This window comes from Octopus bimaculoides, chromosome 8, assembly GCF_001194135.2.
Source record: "Octopus bimaculoides isolate UCB-OBI-ISO-001 chromosome 8, ASM119413v2, whole genome shotgun sequence".
Classification (NCBI taxonomy): Eukaryota; Metazoa; Mollusca; class Cephalopoda; order Octopoda; family Octopodidae; genus Octopus; species Octopus bimaculoides.
This window is the reverse complement of record NC_068988.1, coordinates 29,213,070-29,232,127: the sequence shown is the minus strand read 5'-3', so window position 1 is coordinate 29,232,127 and position 19,058 is coordinate 29,213,070. Positions and strand designations below refer to the sequence as shown.

Below are 19,058 nucleotides of genomic sequence, written 5' to 3'. Positions count from 1 at the left end.
TTGTTACAGTGGAGATAAATGGGTACCCCATATTTTGCAATTGAGGATGTGAATAGCTGAAAGAGAGACAGAGATGGAGGTTACAGGGTTCCAGAATATACTTTGAAGGTACAAAAAGGTGAGTATAAGGGAGAATATAGACTGTAGATGAGGGGAGAAGGAAAGGGATAGGTAATTCTATAAGGAGAGTCTTAGATAGTTTGAAATTGTAAATCAAAAATTGATCCTTTTGACAATGAATATGTTCAGGAATATTTTTCTCTTTTTTGATGAAAATAAAAAGGAAGAAAATTCATTAAATTAAAAAAAGTAATATAAACAGATGTTTTACAGTTTTATTTCTTATTTTTCTTCTTTTTCTTCAGATTCTTAAAATGTTGGTGACTGTAAATGGTGCTGCCAAGAACTTTGCCAAACAACTATGCTGGCAGGAAATTTTATGCAAATTATTTATTTATTATCCCAAATCCACGTGTACCTTGTCCAATTCTTTTTCCCATCCAATATTAAAAGCCAGCGAAGACTGCACCCTGAAGATGCCCTCATCCGTTTCCAGTTATGTGATCTCAAAATCTGGCGAAGATTTAGGGAATGATGTTGAGGTTAGTTCCCAAAAGATGTTTCTAGATATTCGACCATCCGCACCCCCTCAGTCATTACTGTCACCTTGCAGCCTTGTTGGCACGCCTATGTATGATCAACTGAAGTCTGAATACTGGGGATTAGAAGATACGGAAGACAGGGAGAGGTCAATGAGCCGTAGCTCGAGCACCAGTATCGAAGATCTGAGCAGTCTGAGAGGGGGCGTGAAGAGCGCGGAGTGCCTGTCAAATGGATTGATACCTCATAGCGAGAGTTTCATCGACATTCCTACCGTGCCAGAAGAAGCTGAACATGAAGAGTTTATTCAGAACCGTAAACCCTCAGTGCAAGAGGCCGAGGCTTTCCAGAAAGCATTGGATAGTCTTGGCATTCCAAAGATTTATGTGCAGGAGTCTGTAGACAAAAACGATGAGTTTATGGAGAATATGTTGATGGTACTGGCATTGATAACAATGAAAGGTGTTGAGGGCTCTGATAAAGCAGCTTGGAGGGTAAGGAAACTTTTTAGAATTATTGAGAATTGTGTTTATGGTCATAATATTAATTTGTTTTATTAACTGTTCTTCCTTTTTATCAACATAGATCACTGCTCATTGTTTTGGACTTTTGGTGCCATGTAAAAGAGCACCTGTGGTGGTGCCATTTAAAAAAAAGCACCTGTACTGGCTACCATGTAAAAAGCAGCCAGTACATTTAGTAAAACGGTTGGCATAAGGAAGGGCATCTAGCCATAGGAACCATGCCAAAGCAGACAGTTGGAGCCTGGTGCATCTGCAGCTTGCCAGTTCCTGTCAAATCATCTTGCATGGAAGATTGATGTAAAATGATGATGATGATGTCTTATATTAACTTAGGTTTGTCATGAGCTCTAGGATTCATAAGACTTGAGTTTAACTCAGTTTCTATGGCATGTAAGTGACTGAGATTACAAAGCTGCCACCTGGATGGGATGCAAGTCCATTCCAGGATTAACTTCCCAGCTATCTATGGAACTCAGTTACAGTTGGGTGGACTGAAACAATGTAAAATGAAGTGTCTAGCCCAAGAACACAACACACCATCTGACCCAATGGTTCTCAACCTTTTTTAATATCTGGGTTAGGTCCGAAACCTGGAATTTTTCAGGGGTCCTGCACTAAATAATAATTGATTGATGTTGATGACCCAGAGAGAAAACTGATGGAGCTGACACACCCGGACTACATTTTAACTATAGACTTGTTATTTACAGGAAAGGGGTCAGGTGTTCTCTTGCCTTGATAAAATGAACCAATCGTATGAACTCCTGAAGCATCCAAATGAGTTAAAGCGCCGTCTTCTTGAAATATTGCTCATCTCATGCACCTACTATGTGCGGGATTCAGGTTAGTGTTATTGTCTGTCTATCTGTCTCTCTCTTTCTCCACAACAATTTTCTGTCTCTCTGCATGTCTCTCTCTCTATCTATCTATCATACTCTCTCTCTTCAAATGATTCATGAGAAATTTGTGATAGAAAAAGACGTAATGAAAAAATGGAAATGAAATCCAAACTCCCTAATTTCTCATCTGACTTTCTCACTCTTTCTTCTCTTCATTTTTTAAAATTTCTTACATATAGTCTTATTATACGTTTAAGTGAAGGCAGCAAGCTGGCAGAATCGTTAGAATGCCGAGCAAAATGCTTAACAGCATTTCATCTGTTCTTCCGTTCTGTGTTCAAATTCCATCGAGGTCAACTTTGCCTTTCATCTTTTCGGGGTCAATGAAATAAGTACTAGTGAAACACTGGGGTCGATGTAATCGAATAGCCTCCTCCCGCCAAATTTCAGACCTTGTGCCTATAGTTGAAAGGATTATATATATAAGTGGTGTGTATGTTTGTGTGTAAAATTAATAATGTCTGACGAAATCAAATCATTGACTCGCCACAGGGGAGATGCTTAAATATTCTTTTCTTAAAGTGAATGGTTGCCCTTCTGTCTTTTCACAAGATCCCCTATGTTGAGTATTTGCCTTCTGCTTTACAGGTCAATCCATGGCTTACCACACAGAAAATGCTGTTGAATTAATCAAGATTGTACAGGATTTCATTATGGATAACATCAATGGTAGTGACTTTGTATACAGTGAAAGGGTATGTTAATTTGATACTAAGATATTAATGCATATTTGTTCCATCAGTTTTATAGATGCATAAACACACACACACACACACACCACACACACACTCTCTCTCTCTCTCTCTCTCTCTCTCTCTCTCTCTCTCTCTCTCTTTCATATATTTAGGAATTAGTTTATTATATATATCAAGAAATTAAGGTTATATTTCATTTTGGGATTTAGTTTACAAGATTCTTTGTGAGTTCGTGTGTTGAAGCATATTCTGTTGTGTCTGGGGAGAGTCATTCTCTTTTAGTGCCTTATAATTTAACATACTCACCAGTAAAGTTTCCACTCATTTATTTATTTTTCTAAAATTTTCATTGCGTCTTGCAACCTTTTCAATAGTTGTTCACTCTTAGGTAATAGTCCTCTACTTAAATTTTCAGCAAGTATCTGTGTGTGTGTGTGTATATATATATATATATATATATACATAGGTTAGTTATGTTAGAGGTTAAAATAACTGTCTAAGGGATAGAAGTATCCATTACACAACCAGTACATTACCTATATTTAACCATGGACATACATTTGCAAACATATTATGTTCATAAGTTATAGGTAAAGACAAGGATGAACATCAGTTTATCTATGGTTATCAATGCTCTTCTTCACTCTGATGAAGATCCTTGTATCAAATCAGTTTTATTACCAAATATGATTAATATTTTTACATATTTTGACTAGCAATAGCATATAACACACTCAACTATCTTCCATTTGTATATCCAATTTGTGCATCAACAAAAAATCTCTCTCTCTGCCTGTGACTCTAATAATAATTCTCCAATTTCTCTCTTCAGTTGGTAGAAGATGTTATGGCTTTGCTGGAAGCTTTATCTGTCTGGGACACTCAATCAGAATCAGAATGGCGAGAAATGGTTCATATTGGGTTCCGGATCTTATTATCATTTGCTTGTCGACCAGAACTTGAGGTAAAGCAGTTTTCCTCAACATTTTTGCCTCATGAGAATTCCAATAACATTTCAACATAGATAAACTGTTTCTTTCTTTTTAATCTTTCTGTTTTCTTCTTTCCCTTCTTGTATATTGATTAAATCATTAAATTAATCATCATTGATTATATTGATTAAATGTTTAATTATCTATAATTAGATGTTGTTAATGAGAATGTATATTTTTAGCATTAGACCTAATCTTTGAAAACGAAACTTTTTTAACATTAACATCTACATTATGTTTTCACCATTATAAGGTCTCAGTGGTATATAACTTTTGTTTTTCAATCTTGAGTTCTTCAAATATCCTTTTACACTTTAAGTTTTTCCTTTTCAAAGTCACTTAATAGAAAAAAAAACTACAGGTTTTCTTTAAAACTTATTGCAGTTGTGTGCAGTTGCAACAGCTCGATTGCATTCATTGGTGCAGACGAGAATCTTAACAAGTTCAGCTGAAGCCTCTTACCTTGTGGGGACACTGTACAATCACTTGCAGCTTGCAATAAATGGTTCGTAAGCCTTCTTTCACAACATGTTTTTTTGTTTCTCTCTCATTTTATTTATTTATTTTTATCTTTCACTCTGGCCATATCCTTTATATTGTTGCTTTTGTCAGTGTATAAGACGAGACAGTCTTTTTCTATCTTTAAATGTGTAATTGTAATGTCATCATTATCATCGTTGTTTAACATCCACTTTCGTTGCTGGCATGGGTTGGATGGTTTGAGTGAGGACTGGCAAGCCAGGAAGCTGTTCCAGGCTCCAATCTGATCTAGCACGGTTTCTACAGCTGGATGCCCTTCCTAATGCCAACCACTATGAGAGTGTAGTGGGTGCTTTTTACATGCTACCGGAACAGGCATGTAGTTGTAAATGAATGTCACCATCATATCCAATATTTTGTGAAAACATGTCTGGCCATGAGGGAGTCTTCCCTTGTGTGGAAACTGGTGAAGGTAGCAACATAAAGGGCATTCAGCTGTAGAAGATGTACCTCAGCAAATTATTCGTGCCCCATACAAACTTGGAAAAGTGAATGTTAAATGATGATGATAATAAATGAACCAAATAAAAAGAATAGTTTGGGTTTATTTTGTCTGAGAATCAATTTTTTTTTTTTTTTCTTGCAATGTAATTCCTGCAAAATGTGTCATTCCTTTCAAAGAAAAATTCTAACATGTCTAGTCATTTACCTTTTATGAGGCTCTGGTTGAGGGTTTTTAGATTTTGGTGTTGAGGTGTCGATAGTTGTTGTGATGATGATGATGTGAAAGATAGTGATAAGCAGGTTCATGTTTAATCTTTGGTTTATTTCAGAAAACAGCGATACTTACTCTTTTGTTATCCCAGTGTTAAAAGCTCTCATTGACAAATCTTACACACTGCTGAATATGGAAATCTACCTGCCACATTTGCCACCAACTTCAAGAAGTCCAACATTTTTTGATGATTTCCGTGTATATTGTCAAGAGAAAGAATGGTCAGATTTTGTTAGCACTCAGGTGAGGATCAAAAGTATATTGTTTTATCTAAATTACAAAAACAAAATTATCAAATTCAAAATGATCATTGTTCTCTACTAATTAAAAAGGAAAACGAAGCTCATGTACAATAATCTGTCAACTATTGCGGGGGTTACATTCCAAATTCCCCTGGCGATAGGTGAAAATCTGCAAAGTAGAAATGGTACTGTACTGTATATTTTTTTTTTTTGTTTTATAATTTGTATATATTTATTTTATTATAAATGCAAATTAACACCACGGAGGAATCGACATAAGCTTAAATAATAAACTGCGTTCTGGCGAGGGATTACTGTACTTTGGTCAAACAGTCAGAAAACAAGATATCCAAAGATTATTTCTAGAAAGACAGATAAAAGGCAAACACTTCAGAAGCAAACCTAAAACAAACTCATTTGATAACATCTAGGATTGGACTAAACAATATCATTTAGGTAAGAATGGCAGAGGAAAGACCAAAATGAAGATCCTTGGTATTCAACCTGCTGACCCCTAATAATGATGAAAACTGCTGATAAAGAGATTTTAAATAAAATTTCTACTCTATTTGGATGACCAGTGTGTGATAAAAACATTCTTTCGACAAACCAGTTCTACAGTATATCTTGAACTCTCATTTATAATAATTTTACCTTCAACTGTTGTTTGTGTCTTTATAAAAATATATCTTGTCATAGCTTTGTGCATTCCCTACCTTATGAATTAAAAACTTTACCATTTTGCTTCAATCCTTGGTGCCACTTCTCTTATATTTGCCTCCCTGTAACTTGAGGAGGCACACTAACTCATCTTCACCACCAAAAATAAGAATTAGTTACAGTTTTCATGAAGTGGAATTAAGGAATAGATGTTTGTTGCAATAACTTTCCATTTGCTGTATCTCATCATCTCAATGTTGTTTCTTCCAGATCAACCCTCAGTTACAACAATTCATTGAAAAAATCTTTTTGGAACACCAATCAGCGATGATCGAATTCTGGAGTGAATGCCATGAACAGATGATGTTGAACAAACACAAACGAAACCTGGAGCAGGGAAAGAGCAAACTTGCTTTCCAGGTAGATTATACAAGTTTTTCCATCCCAGTCATTCATCATGGCAATGACATATCTTTGTTTTGTTTTGTTTCGTTTTATTCATTATTTTACATTTGTTCGTCCATTTTTGTGACATTGTTTTATATCTGGATGTCTTTTCTGTTGCTAACCCAAACTGTTTTTCCAGTAAGGGTTCTTCAATCTGTCTTTGAGGGTGCAAAGCCAGTTGATAATTTGTTGATAGAGAAATAGCAAAATTATCATTTGTAGCTCACTAATTTTTTTGAGAAGCACAAATGTGGTAAAACACTCATAAATGTGCATGTACACACACACACACACACACACACACGCACACACAAGGCTTCTTTCAGTTTCCATCTATGATGTCCTCTTATGAGGTTTTGGTCTGCTGGTGGCTACACTAAAAGACTCTTGCCCACAGTGCCACATTGTGGGACTAGACCTAAAGTCACATCTGGATTTCTGGTAATTATTGGCAGTACTAAAAAGCACTGGTGCTGTGCAATGTAAAAAGCACTGGTGCCAGTGCCACAGAAAAGGCACTGGTAATGGTACCACGTAAAAGGCACCTAGTACACTCTGTAAAGTGGTTGGCTTTAGGAAGGGCATCCAGGTATAGAAACCATGCCAAAACAGACAATGGAACCAGTGTGAGTGCTGGCCTTGCCAGCTTCTTATTTCTTTATTGCCCACAAGGGGCTAAGCACAGAGGGGACAAACAAGGACAGATAAAGGGATTAAGTCGATTACATCGACCCCAGTGCATAACTGGTACTTAATTTATCGACCCTGAAAGGATGAAAAGCAAAGTTGACCTCGGCGGAATTTTAAATCAGAGCGTAACGGCAGACGAAATACCGATAAGCATTTTGCCCAGCATGCTAACATTTCTGCCAGCTCACCACCTTGCTAGTTTCTGTTAAACCATCCAACCCATGCCAGCATGGTAAACAAATGTTAAATGATGATGATGATGATGATTTGAAGTGTTATTCTATTGCTTATTCTGAGGAGAGAGAACTTTATCCCTGCCTTCTTTTTTAGTAGTAAAACAATCCTTAATTCTTAATGCTTATCTAATACCAGAATATTGCCTTCCTCTTTTCTAGAGTCAGATTGTGGATGTTGCCAAATCTAAGGTATCTCAAGAACATCGCCGATTCCAGAACGTCACAACACAACTCCGCAACCAACACAATGCAGTGATGAGGCAGTGGAGAGCAACAAAACGTTTCTTTCTAGCAAAACGTGGGGCCTGGTCTGATGAGTAAGGGTTACACTTTCACTTTTGTTTTTCTTGTTGTTGTTGCCTGTAGGAGCAGAAGTAGCTGTGTGGTTAAGAAATTTGGCTCCCAACCGTATGATGTCAGGTTCCGTCTTACTGTGCGGCACCTTGAGCAAATGTCTTCTACTGTAGCCATGAGTCAGCCAAAGCCTTGTGAGTTGTTTTGGTTGGCTAGAACTGAAACAGGCCTGTTGTGTGTGTGTAAAATATATATAGATAGATAGACAGATAGATAAATGTTGTTTGTGTCCAATCTTCCCTTTCTGACTATGGGGAAATATTACTTGCCTGGAAACAGGTGAGGGTTGGTGACAGGAAGAGCATCCTTTCATAGTAAATCTTGACAAATTCCATCTGAGCCATGCAAGCATGGAAAACTGGATGCCAAATGATGGTGATGATACCATTTCTCTCTGACAGCTCCTTTTGGAAATTCAGGATTCCTCAGTCTTATATTTCTACTTTTGTATGTTCTTCAGATCTTCTGAATGCAAACACTGGAAACTATCAAACCAGGAGAATTTCTCTCGCATGCGAGTTAAGTTAGTGCCAAATTACAACTTTGATCCTCACACAGAACCAAGCCGCCTTCGGGACAATCAAGGTAAGTGAAATATTTGGTTAATTAATGCTTATTTCTTACAATTATACGCACGTTTCAAAGGACAATGTAAATATGTAAGAAAACATTATAACCATAATATAATTATAATTAAATTTATGCATGGACACCTTATTAGAATGAAGGATAGCAGGATCCCTATGCGGATGCTATATGGGGAACTTGTGAGCGGAAAGATACCCCAGCAGAATCCAAGGCTGTGATTTAAGAACTGTGTCAAGTCCTCATTAAAGGCCTGTGATATGCAGGACACTGACTGGGAGAACAATGCTTGTCATCGCCACAGATGGAGGAAACAAGTTAAGGATAGGGTCAACACTTTTGAGAAAGCACGTATTCTGCATGAAGAACTTAAGCATACCGCTCGAAAGTGAATGGGGAAAGCTTGGTTTGCAATGTTTGCAGTCGTGTATGCTTGTCAAGAGCAGGGCTCATTAGCCACCAACGGAGCTGCAAATGGAAAATATAAGTTAGTCCTAGAGTGCACAATGTTCCTGAAGGTCAGCAATGGTCTTCCTCGGTCACGAGTTGACGGCTATCATATTCCTAATATCAATGTATGTAAACTTAAAAACGAAGGCTTCACAACCTTACTGAAATATCGAATGTTTGTTTGTTGAAATAGTGAAAAAAAAGTAGTAAACTTGTATTATGAAACGTTTTAATATTTCCAGACCTGCTAGATAAATCAGAGGAAGATGGACTGCAGAAACTTGAACTTGCCAAAGAAGCTTTAGTTTCCAGAGAAAATATAGCTGACGATGCGTTGGGAGATGAAGATTGGAATGTTATCAGTTCAGCTAAGTAAGTGGTACTTTGTGTGGTATGGAACTGAATCTTTGATAACCTTTAGGTTTGATTGTGTGGACAACAATCTGAAGATCACTGTATTTGAAGGCATGAAATTCACATAGGCTTTGTTAGATGCACATATTCAAGAAAAGTATTTTTAGTGGCTTTGTGGTGAGAAGTTTGCTCCCCAACCACATGGCTCTGGGTTCAGTCCCACTTTGGGGCACCTTGGCCAAGTATCTTCTACTGTAGTCTCAGGCTGACCAAAATCTTATGAGTGGATTTGGTAGGCAGACACTGAAGAAGTCCTTCCTTTGTGTGTGTGTGTGTGTGTGTGTAAAATATGCATATGAAATGTGTGTGTGTCTTTGTATCAATGTTTGTCCCCCTCACCACCACCACTGGCTGATCAATGGTATGTCTACATTTAGTATGATACACAGATGGCTGTTTCAATTTAATATAACCTCAATTGTGAATACTGAATGGTTTATGTGTTTTTACTTTGTAGTATGACCGGTGAAGAATACTCTGGTAAAGAGAAGCTTGTTCTACTTGAAGACTGTGAGCTAGTTACTATGGTGGATGTTATCAAAGGTCGTCTGGAGGTTACTACAACATACGTATACTTCTTTGACTGCAGTCCTATGAAAGAAGAAGGTAATTCAATATTGTTTATTCCGCAAACACCTTCATGTGCAAAAGAACAATGTTGTTTACTACTGCAATTATCTCTGACCCATTATTGTCTTTCCAAATAATAATGGCTATTCATCTCTTATTATGTTGTCTGTTCTTATTTTCCTGTCAACAAAACGTCCTGTAGCTCAGCACTTTTAAAAATAAACAACTCTCTTACTTGAACAACTGCTAAAGGTTAGTGATAGAATGAGCATTCAGCTGTGAAAACTACTCCACCACTATGTATTTTGTCTAACCCATGCTAACATGGAAAAATGGATGTAAAAATGAATAAGTATACATAATATATCTATATAGGAGTGGCTGTGTGGTAAGTAGCTTGCTTACCAACCACATGGTTCTGGGTTCAGTCCCATTGTGTGGCACCTTGGGCAAGTGTCTTCTACTATAGCTTCAGGCTGACCAAAACCTTGTGAGTGGATTTGGTAGACAGAAATGGAAAGAAGCACATTGTGTGTATATATATATATGTGTGTGTGTCTGTGTTTGTCATGCCATCGTCGCTTGACAACCGATGTTGGTGTGTTTATGTCCCCGTAACTTAGCAGTTCGGCAAAACAGACCAACAGAATAGATACTAGGCTTACAAAGAATAAGTCCTGTGGTTGATTTGTTCGACTAAAGGCAGTGCTCCAGCATGGCTGCAGTCAAATGCCTGAAACAGGTAAAAGAATAAAAGAATATATATTGTTGTGTCTGGGGAAAGTCATTTTGTTTTAATGTCTTATTTATTAACACACACACTGGTTTGATTTCTACTCATTTACTTTTTTTTTTTTCTTTTCTAAGATAGTCATTGCTTCTTGCAGCCTCTTCGATAATTGTTGACTCTATTCGTTATTGGGGATGTGTTCTTTTTGTTTGTTAATATATATCCATTTTGTCTCAGTTTGGAAAACTCACTTCAAATCAGTTCTGCTAATTTCCTTGAAGAACAATATTTGTGTCACATCTATTCAACACTGCAAAATGTAAACCAAGATCACATTCTAGAAACCTAAGGATTCTAGCTGAGTGTAGGTACAGGCATAGCTGTGTGGTTAAGAAGCTCGCTTTGCAACCACATGGTCTCAGGTTCAGTTCCACTGTGTATTACCTTAGACTAGTACCCTCTATGATAGTCCCAAGTTGACCAATGCCTCATGAGTGGATTTAGTAGATGAAAACTGTGTGGAAGCCCATTGTGTGTGTGTCATCATCCCCGCTGCTTGGCCATTGGTGTTGGTTTGTTTACATTTCTGTAACATAGCAGTTCATCAAAAGAGACCAATAGAATAAATACCTTAAAAAGACTTAAGTACTGGGGCCAATTTGTTTGACTAAAACCCTTTGAGACAATGCCCCAGCATGGGCCCAGTCCATTGACTAAAACAATTAAAAGATGAACGATATCTATTCTTTGTATGCAGTCATTTTATGAATTCACTTGAAAATACCGTCCAACTGCTGGGACACAATTTAAACTTAAAGCAGTTTCGATTAATAATTCTTGCTTTTAACCACTTTCTACTAAGGTTACCCTTCTACTAAAATGGCCCTTTTTTGCATTGATTAAAAATAGATTTCAAATTGTAATGTTATTCTTTTCACCTGTGCAGTTAGTGTTTTCTTTAAATAATTTGCTTTTCAGCTTTTTCTTTTCACCCGCTATTTCTGTATTTCAGGTGGAGAAGATTTTAAGTGGAACCTATCTCAACTGCGAGAGATTCACTTCAGACGTTACAATCTACGAAGAAGTGCCTTGGAATTATTCCTGATTGACCAAACTAATTACTTTTTAAATTTTGAAAAAAAGGTTTTTATCTTAACCCTTTCGTTACTGTATTTATTTTGCGATGCTCTGTGTTTCTTTCAATTAATTTTAAATATAACAAAGAATTTAGTAAAATAACTTAGTTATCATTCAGCTAGTGTTAGGAACATAAATTGTGACTAAGGTTTGGTGGAAGACTTTAATTCAGAACTTATGAAAACAAGACATTTGTACTACAGAGCCAGAGGCGGTTTCAGTCGGGTTGGTATCAAAAGGGTTAATTCACTACCATTGGAGCAATTATTCTCTGATTTGACTATAAATCTCATCAGTTATATTTCTAGCTGAAACTTTATCCTGATTCTAAGGCATAATGGATTAGTGGATTATAATAAAAAAACTTTTTGTAACATTATAACAAAGGATTAGTGAAATTATTCATTGAAACAGTGTAGGAGGGAAAAGTTTTAAAAGACACAAGTAGAGAATGTATCAAGGGAGATAACTCAATATTTTTAAATGGTTTCTCTCTTGCGATCGGTTTACATTAAGTGCTACAGGAATTATAAGAATAAGGTTGCTGATTGGGTTTTGGGTCAGATATTTGACTTACTTGCTTAACTCTTTAGCATTTAAACTGGCCATATCCAGCCAAGATATTTTACCTGTTTCATGTTCAAACGAGCTAGATCCAGCTTCTCCCACCTACCCTATAAGGTCATTCTAAAAATAAAGAATCACGCCATTGAAATCTTGACTCAACGAGATCATTCCTGATTAATTCCAAAATAATGTGAATAACTAAGTATTATGTTTGACTGGGTAATCAGAATGTTCATGGGTTAAACCCTTCACTCTATGTAGAGCATAGGCCATCAATAACTTTTCTCTACCTGAGGCTGTCTTTTCTACTTCTCTCCACTTGGATCCGTTTTTCCAGTTCTGCCAGCACAGAACATGGACGTTAAATGATGATGATAATGTCTGTATCTTTAGGCGCAAAATATAAATATATACTTCTGCCTAGGAAAAGGCAAAGTTACAGAAGAACTGATGACAAATCAAAAGCAACGATACTTGGACAGCCTTCCCTCAGGAAACCATATGAACGGATGGGTTGACCATGCCTTAAGGAGACAATTATACTGTTCTATATTTAAGAAAAGAAAATGCCCTAAACATAGCTGGAGACATGGGTTAGATGATTTGTCAGGATCCAATGGGTTTGAGCACGGCATTATGCTCCAGTGTCTGTTTTGGTATGGTTTCTATGACTGGATGCTTTTCCTAGTGCCAACCATTTTACAGTGCTTTTTTTTCATGCTGTCAGCACTAGTGAGGTCACCATGCATCTTACAAATCTGTGAACCACAAGGGAGGGGAAGGCCAGCTTTATACTAGAGGATAAGGAGTTAAAGTGTAAGGAAACATGGGGTAGGCACTGTAAAGGAACTGCATGGTCATTCATGTTTAGCTGGGAGAGTGAGAATTATCGGGTGGAACTGCAGAGATAAATTATAGGGATGAGGTGACCACGTGGCCTCTCAAGGAACGAAAATGAGTTGGTGGGGACAGAGGAACTAAGAGTTGGGGTATGTGGTGGGTTTGTATGAGTAGGCTACACATTCATTTCATCATGTGGCAAGGATTCCTGATAAAAAGGCAGATGTTAGCAGCTAATTAACTTAATAATTGTTTGTAGAAAACTATATTTCATTAACTGTTTTACTGAATCCTTGCTTTTGGTTACAGGTTCGTAACAAAGTTTACAGTCGAATACTCAGCCTTCGACCTCCCAATCTCATCTATCATGGTACGAGATCACCAGCAGAATTATTAAAAGCTTCGGGACTAACACAGGTTGGTTGCTTACATTTCTTTTTCCTGTATATCTGAGAAAATCACTACTACTTGAACTGGTGTTTGGAAGGATGTATGTATGCAGTTATCATAAATTGTTTATCAATTAATAAATCTGTGTTTTGAAGATGTAACTTTTTTGGAGCCATGATATCAAACTTCATTAATTATTAAGGTATACATCTTACAAAATACTTGGTTACCTTGTCAATAATGGTGCCACATAAAAAGCACTGGTGATGGTGACATGTAAAAAGTGCCGACCCATGCACTCATAGCAAAGTGGATGTTAAAAAATGAATCATCATTATCATCAACATCATGGAAAAGGGACATTAAATGGTGATGATGATGAAGTAAAGTCACTGTTAGTGATGAAACAAGAGGCTTGTATTAGTTTCAATACAAAGAGTCACTGTCGGTGATGTTAGGAGTCACAGACTTTGTTGATATGAGAACTCACTGTTTGTGTCAGTATGAAGAGTCAAGGAGTCAATGTTATGCTAATATTTATGTGAAGAATCAAGGATTCATTGATTGTGCTGATATTTATGTGAAGAGTTGAAGAGTCACTGTTTGTGGAGCCATTGTGCTGATTTTGATGTGTGAAGAGTCAAGGAGTCATTGTTTGTGCTGATATTTATGTGAAGAGTTGAAGAGTCACTGTTTGTGGAGTCATTGTGCTGATATTGATGTGTGAAGAGTCAAAGTGCTGATATTGATGTGAAGGGTGATATCTAAAAAAAATTTAAATTATCAAGAAATTAATTAATGTAATTGATTTATACTTCAGAAATGGGTGCAGAGAGAAATCTCCAATTTTGATTATCTGATGCAGTTAAACACAATTGCTGGGCGGACATACAATGATCTGAGCCAGTACCCAGTTGTAAGTTCTTCACATTCTACTTTATGACTAATACAACACACCCTCTCATGCTTTCTACTCTTTCTTCCTGCCCTCCCACTCATCCCCCCTCTCTTTCTATCTCATGCTGTTACACAGTACATTTTTACGTGATTAACCCTTTAGCATTCAGATTTCTCTATCAAATGTAATGCTTATTTATTTACATTGTTTTGAATTAATCAGGTATTATCTTGTAGCCTTGAGATTTTGATGATGTGATTGTTTACGTCTAGAATGACACTGTAGGGTAAGTGCGAGAGACTGGATCTGGCTAATCTGAACATAACACAAGTAGAATATTTGGACCTGATAAGGCCGGTTTAAATGCTAAAACGTTAGACAGGGTGCCAGTCTTGTATTTAATGACATTGTACAGTATTTAGTGTAAAATTTGAACTCACCGTCTCTGAAATAGTATAATTTTTCTTCTTTGAATCCAAATTATATGTTTATTTGTTTATCCTGATGATGACAATAAGAACAACAATAACAGCAATATAAGAAGAGATGAAATAGTTTCTATGTTCCTGTGTCATAAAAAAAATGTAGTTTGTTTGTCTAAATATAGGAAGAGAAGGTTGATGGTAGTGGGGTTAAGGTTTACAACAACTGTCATATATATAAAGAATAAGGAGAAAATGGAGAGGTAATTAACAAAATTATTTATTAATTAGAAAATATGACAACATCTCTGACAGCTGTTTCGATTCAGAAATATTTAGATAATTCATAAAGTCAAAATCCTTATAAGATGAATCTCTTTAGCGGTAGTAAGGATATACATGTTGAGATAACAGCTATAAAACCGTTAACTAACCAGTATCTTCATTGGATTTATGATCCCTTAATGAGGTTTATTACCTTTATTTGATATATATATATATATATATACATATATATATATATATATAAGAGGTTTGGGTATCCAGAAAAGCAAGTTTAACGTCCAAAATATATTTTTATTTTTATTCTCATATTTCCCTTTATACTTCCTATATCTCTCCCTTGCCAGAATAACTTCCATATTGAACTCTATTAACTCTCTCATATCATCTCTGATGATGGGATATCTTTTATATCCCTGAAACAGCTGTAAGACTACCCTTCTCTTTATAAAATGTCCTAAACATTTCACACTGTCTTGGCTTTGTTGTCTCATTTTATTTAATACATATATTTAGAGAGAGAGATAGATAGATATATATATAGACATATACACACACACACACACGTAGATGCTAACTTTGGTGGTGCCACATAAAAAGCACCCAGTGCACTCTATAATGTGATTGGCATTAGGAAGGGCATCCAGCTGTAGAAACCATGCCAAAACAGATGACTGGTGCCTGGTGCAACTCTCTTGCTTACCAACTCTGGTCAAACTGTCCAACCCATGTCAGCATAGAAAACAGACATTAAATGATGATTTTATCTGCTCGCAATTTTTTCTAACAAGATACCAATATTCTATTATGATATTCTGTAATTCTATGTGATTTTTCCATAATGTGTTGTTTTACATTTGGCAGTTTCCTTGGATAATATGTGACTACACATCTTCAACTTTGGACATTGATGACCCTTCAATCTATCGTGACCTCTCCAAGCCTATTGGTGCTGTTAATCCCAAACATGAAGAAGAAATCAGGGAAAAGTGAGTCGTTTATCTATTTTTTCATCTTTTACTTGTTCCAGTCATTGGATTTATTCTCTCAGTCTCTTTTGCTGAACTGCATTGTTATGGAGACATAAACAAAGCAACACCGGCTGTCTAGTAGTGTGGGGAAGGGGTTGACATACAGACACGAAGAAGCACACACATAGACATGTCCTTCATCATCATTTAACATCCTGTCACCAACCTTCGTCTGATCCAAAGTGAAGTAATATTTCCTTGTGACCAGACAAGCCTCCATGGAAGATCAGAAATGAAGAATATCCCTTGCGTGACAGTGACTCTCATTTACAACTCACTCACAAACATGCACGCATGTACACACACTTGCATGCACACATTTTGTGTTTTGCTAAGAAGTAGTTCACAGTACAGAATTTTTGATTTGTCACACATAACAAATGACTCCAAATCTTTGAGAGAGTCAAGAGGAATCAAGCCTGGATAGTTTGTACTGGCATTAACTCATGTCAGTTGTAATAATAAAGTCAAACCAGATAGTGTTATTTTGAAATGATTTAGTATGTATGTTTCAGGTTTGTTTGAGATATAATAGGAAATGCATCCATTATGTAAACCTTCTTTAGTTAAAGCATTTCAAAACTATGAAGAAATTGATGGAAATATTTCAATATATTTATGGTTTGAATAGTAAGTTGGCTACTAAGTTAGGAGGATGGATATGTATAGAGAGGGGTAGAGAAAGAGGAGGGACCAAAAGAGCGAGAGAGAGAGAGAGAAAAGGGGGTAAATGAATAGAAGGATATATAAAGTGAGGAAGGGAAGGAAAGATGTATGAGTGAATAGTTTTGGAAGAAAATGGGATGGTTTTATTTGTTTGCATACAAAATCAGGATTGGGAAGGTCCTCTCCCCCAAATTCTTGACCTTCAAAATCTGTTACTCTTCATCAAATTAATTATGTCGCTACCATGGTTATAATTTAATTGCTAGTTTTCACTTCCAATTTTTCATTCAAGCTCTTGAGAACCTGTCTTTGGGAATAAACTCATCTTTTCTAATTTGTTTCTGTCTTTTACTATGTTCTTCCTTGATAGATTTGACTTGTTTGAAGACCCCAGTGGTACAGTGGAGAAGTTCCATTATGGTACTCACTACTCCAATGCTGCCGGAGTCCAACATTACATGATTCGACTGGAACCTTTCACCACATTACATATACAGCTGCAAAGTGACAGGTGAGTGAGTCTGTGTCTTCTTTGACTTTTCTACTTTAAATTTTTGTTTCATCTACATTCAAGTACTTCTGATAATGTGAATACCCCAGTCAGTCTATTGATGTTTAATCTTTATATATATATATATATATATTTGTGTGTGTGTGTGATTATTAACATCGAAAAATACCTTAGGAATGAGAACCCAGGTTCGAAATTTCCCCAAGACACCTGATGAAGGCTGGAGGGTATATCAGCCGAAACGTGTTAACAACAAACAAGATGAGGACAAATATCTGTCAAATGTAAATAATGTAAATAATAAACCATTCATGTTTCTAATATTCCATCACATTCTATTACTTCAGATTTGATGTTGCTGATCGCCAGTTCCATTCCATACCATCTTCATGGCAGTCGATTTATGAAAATCCAAATGATGTCAAAGAACTTATTCCTGAATTTTTCTACCTTCCTGAATTTCTGTATAATATGAACAGTAAGTTAATTTTTTCCTCTTGTATTTTTCACTGTCTTTTTTTTTTTAAACCTCTCCCTGCGATTCATATTCCTAACATCACCCCCCCCCCATATCTCTTCTATTGCATCCCCCTATTTCTCCGTCTCTACTCATCTCCTACACCCCTTTTGCACCCTTCCAAACTTACCTACCCACTCATTGTGCCAAAATCTTCTCTATCACTTATATTCATTCCTGATAGTTTGAGAATATACTCTGACATCATCATCATCTCTCTCTCCAACTCTCTCTTGTTCTCTTTCCCTTATCCTCCTTCTCTATTCCCCTCTTTCTCTCTCTCTCTCTTTCAAATGGGGTTGCCACATATCTCTTCTACTGCAATAGACCTTTATCTGTCTGTCCTTCAGCCATGGTTTAACTTCTCATCTTCTGATACAAAGGCATCTCCCTTTCTAATACTCACCCCACCCCTCAGTTGAGCGGGATCTTGTCTTGTGACTTATTTGGTGACCTCCCTGGCAGCGGTGCCATATAAAAACCATTCAGTCCACTCTTTAGAGCGGTTGGCATTAAGAAGGGCATCCAGCTGCAGGAACCATCCCAAAACAGACATTAGTAGAATCCTCAGGATTGCCACCCCCTGCTGAACCATCTAACTCTGTCAGTATAGAAAACGGACATTAAATGATGATAATGATGATGATAATTATTATTTTGATGAAAAAACTTTGGAATTAATTATATAACATTAAGAAACTGTTCTTTCTTAAATTTCTACAGACTTTGATCTCGGTACTCTTCAAGTCACTAAAGAACGTGTTCACGATGTTATTTTACCAAACTGGGCCAAAACAGCTGAAGAATTCATTTACCAACACAAAAAAGCTCTGGTAAACATTCTTTCAATACTTCTATGATTTTATATAATTTTTGTCCTGTATCTATTTTCACTGGTTCCAATCATTGCACTGCTGGTAACTTTTTACTAAACCATCAAGTTATGGGGATATAAACAAACGCACACCTGTTATCAAGCAGTGGGAGAGGGGACAAATGCAAACATACTCACTCACACGCTCACATATGGTGAACTTCTATACAGTTTCCATTTACCACATTCATTGTCTCAAGGCATTGGTTGACCTGGGGCTATAGTAGAAGACATCAGCCGAAAGTGTTGCTCAGTGGGATTGAACCAGAAACCACATGGTTACAAAGTGAACTTCTTAACCACAGCTATGCCTGCACCAAGAATATTTGGGGTTTTTCTTTTTTTTTTTTTTCTAAAAGTGATAAAATTCTAACCAATTTTCTCAATTTTTCAGGAATCAGAATTTGTCTCTAGTCAACTTCATAACTGGATAGACTTAATATTCGGTTACAAACAGAAAGGACCTGCTGCTATTGAAGCACTTAATGTTTTTTACTATTGTACATATGAAGGTAAGTTCTGCTCTGGTTTCCAGGCTACATTGTCTTACAGCTACACCATCAGTACTACCTATATATAT

General features: G+C 36.6%; 1 protein-coding gene across 1 annotated transcript in view; it reads left to right on the top strand.

Moving 5' to 3' along the window:
• Positions 1-19,058, top strand: part of LOC106874635 (neurobeachin-like protein 1) — a 116,109-nt gene that overhangs the window by 79,416 nt on the left and 17,635 nt on the right. Inside the window, exons 28-46 of the mRNA XM_014922430.2 lie at positions 366-1,094; positions 1,835-1,967; positions 2,612-2,718; positions 3,551-3,682; positions 4,095-4,215; positions 5,024-5,208; positions 6,138-6,287; positions 7,400-7,557; positions 8,055-8,179; positions 8,872-9,001; positions 9,501-9,649; positions 11,356-11,486; positions 13,197-13,304; positions 14,098-14,193; positions 15,744-15,868; positions 16,947-17,087; positions 17,435-17,565; positions 18,328-18,437; positions 18,873-18,990. Of these exons, the coding sequence (XP_014777916.2) occupies positions 366-1,094; positions 1,835-1,967; positions 2,612-2,718; positions 3,551-3,682; positions 4,095-4,215; positions 5,024-5,208; positions 6,138-6,287; positions 7,400-7,557; positions 8,055-8,179; positions 8,872-9,001; positions 9,501-9,649; positions 11,356-11,486; positions 13,197-13,304; positions 14,098-14,193; positions 15,744-15,868; positions 16,947-17,087; positions 17,435-17,565; positions 18,328-18,437; positions 18,873-18,990 (3,079 nt within the window). The remainder of the gene's footprint in view (positions 1-365; positions 1,095-1,834; positions 1,968-2,611; positions 2,719-3,550; positions 3,683-4,094; positions 4,216-5,023; positions 5,209-6,137; positions 6,288-7,399; positions 7,558-8,054; positions 8,180-8,871; positions 9,002-9,500; positions 9,650-11,355; positions 11,487-13,196; positions 13,305-14,097; positions 14,194-15,743; positions 15,869-16,946; positions 17,088-17,434; positions 17,566-18,327; positions 18,438-18,872; positions 18,991-19,058) is intronic.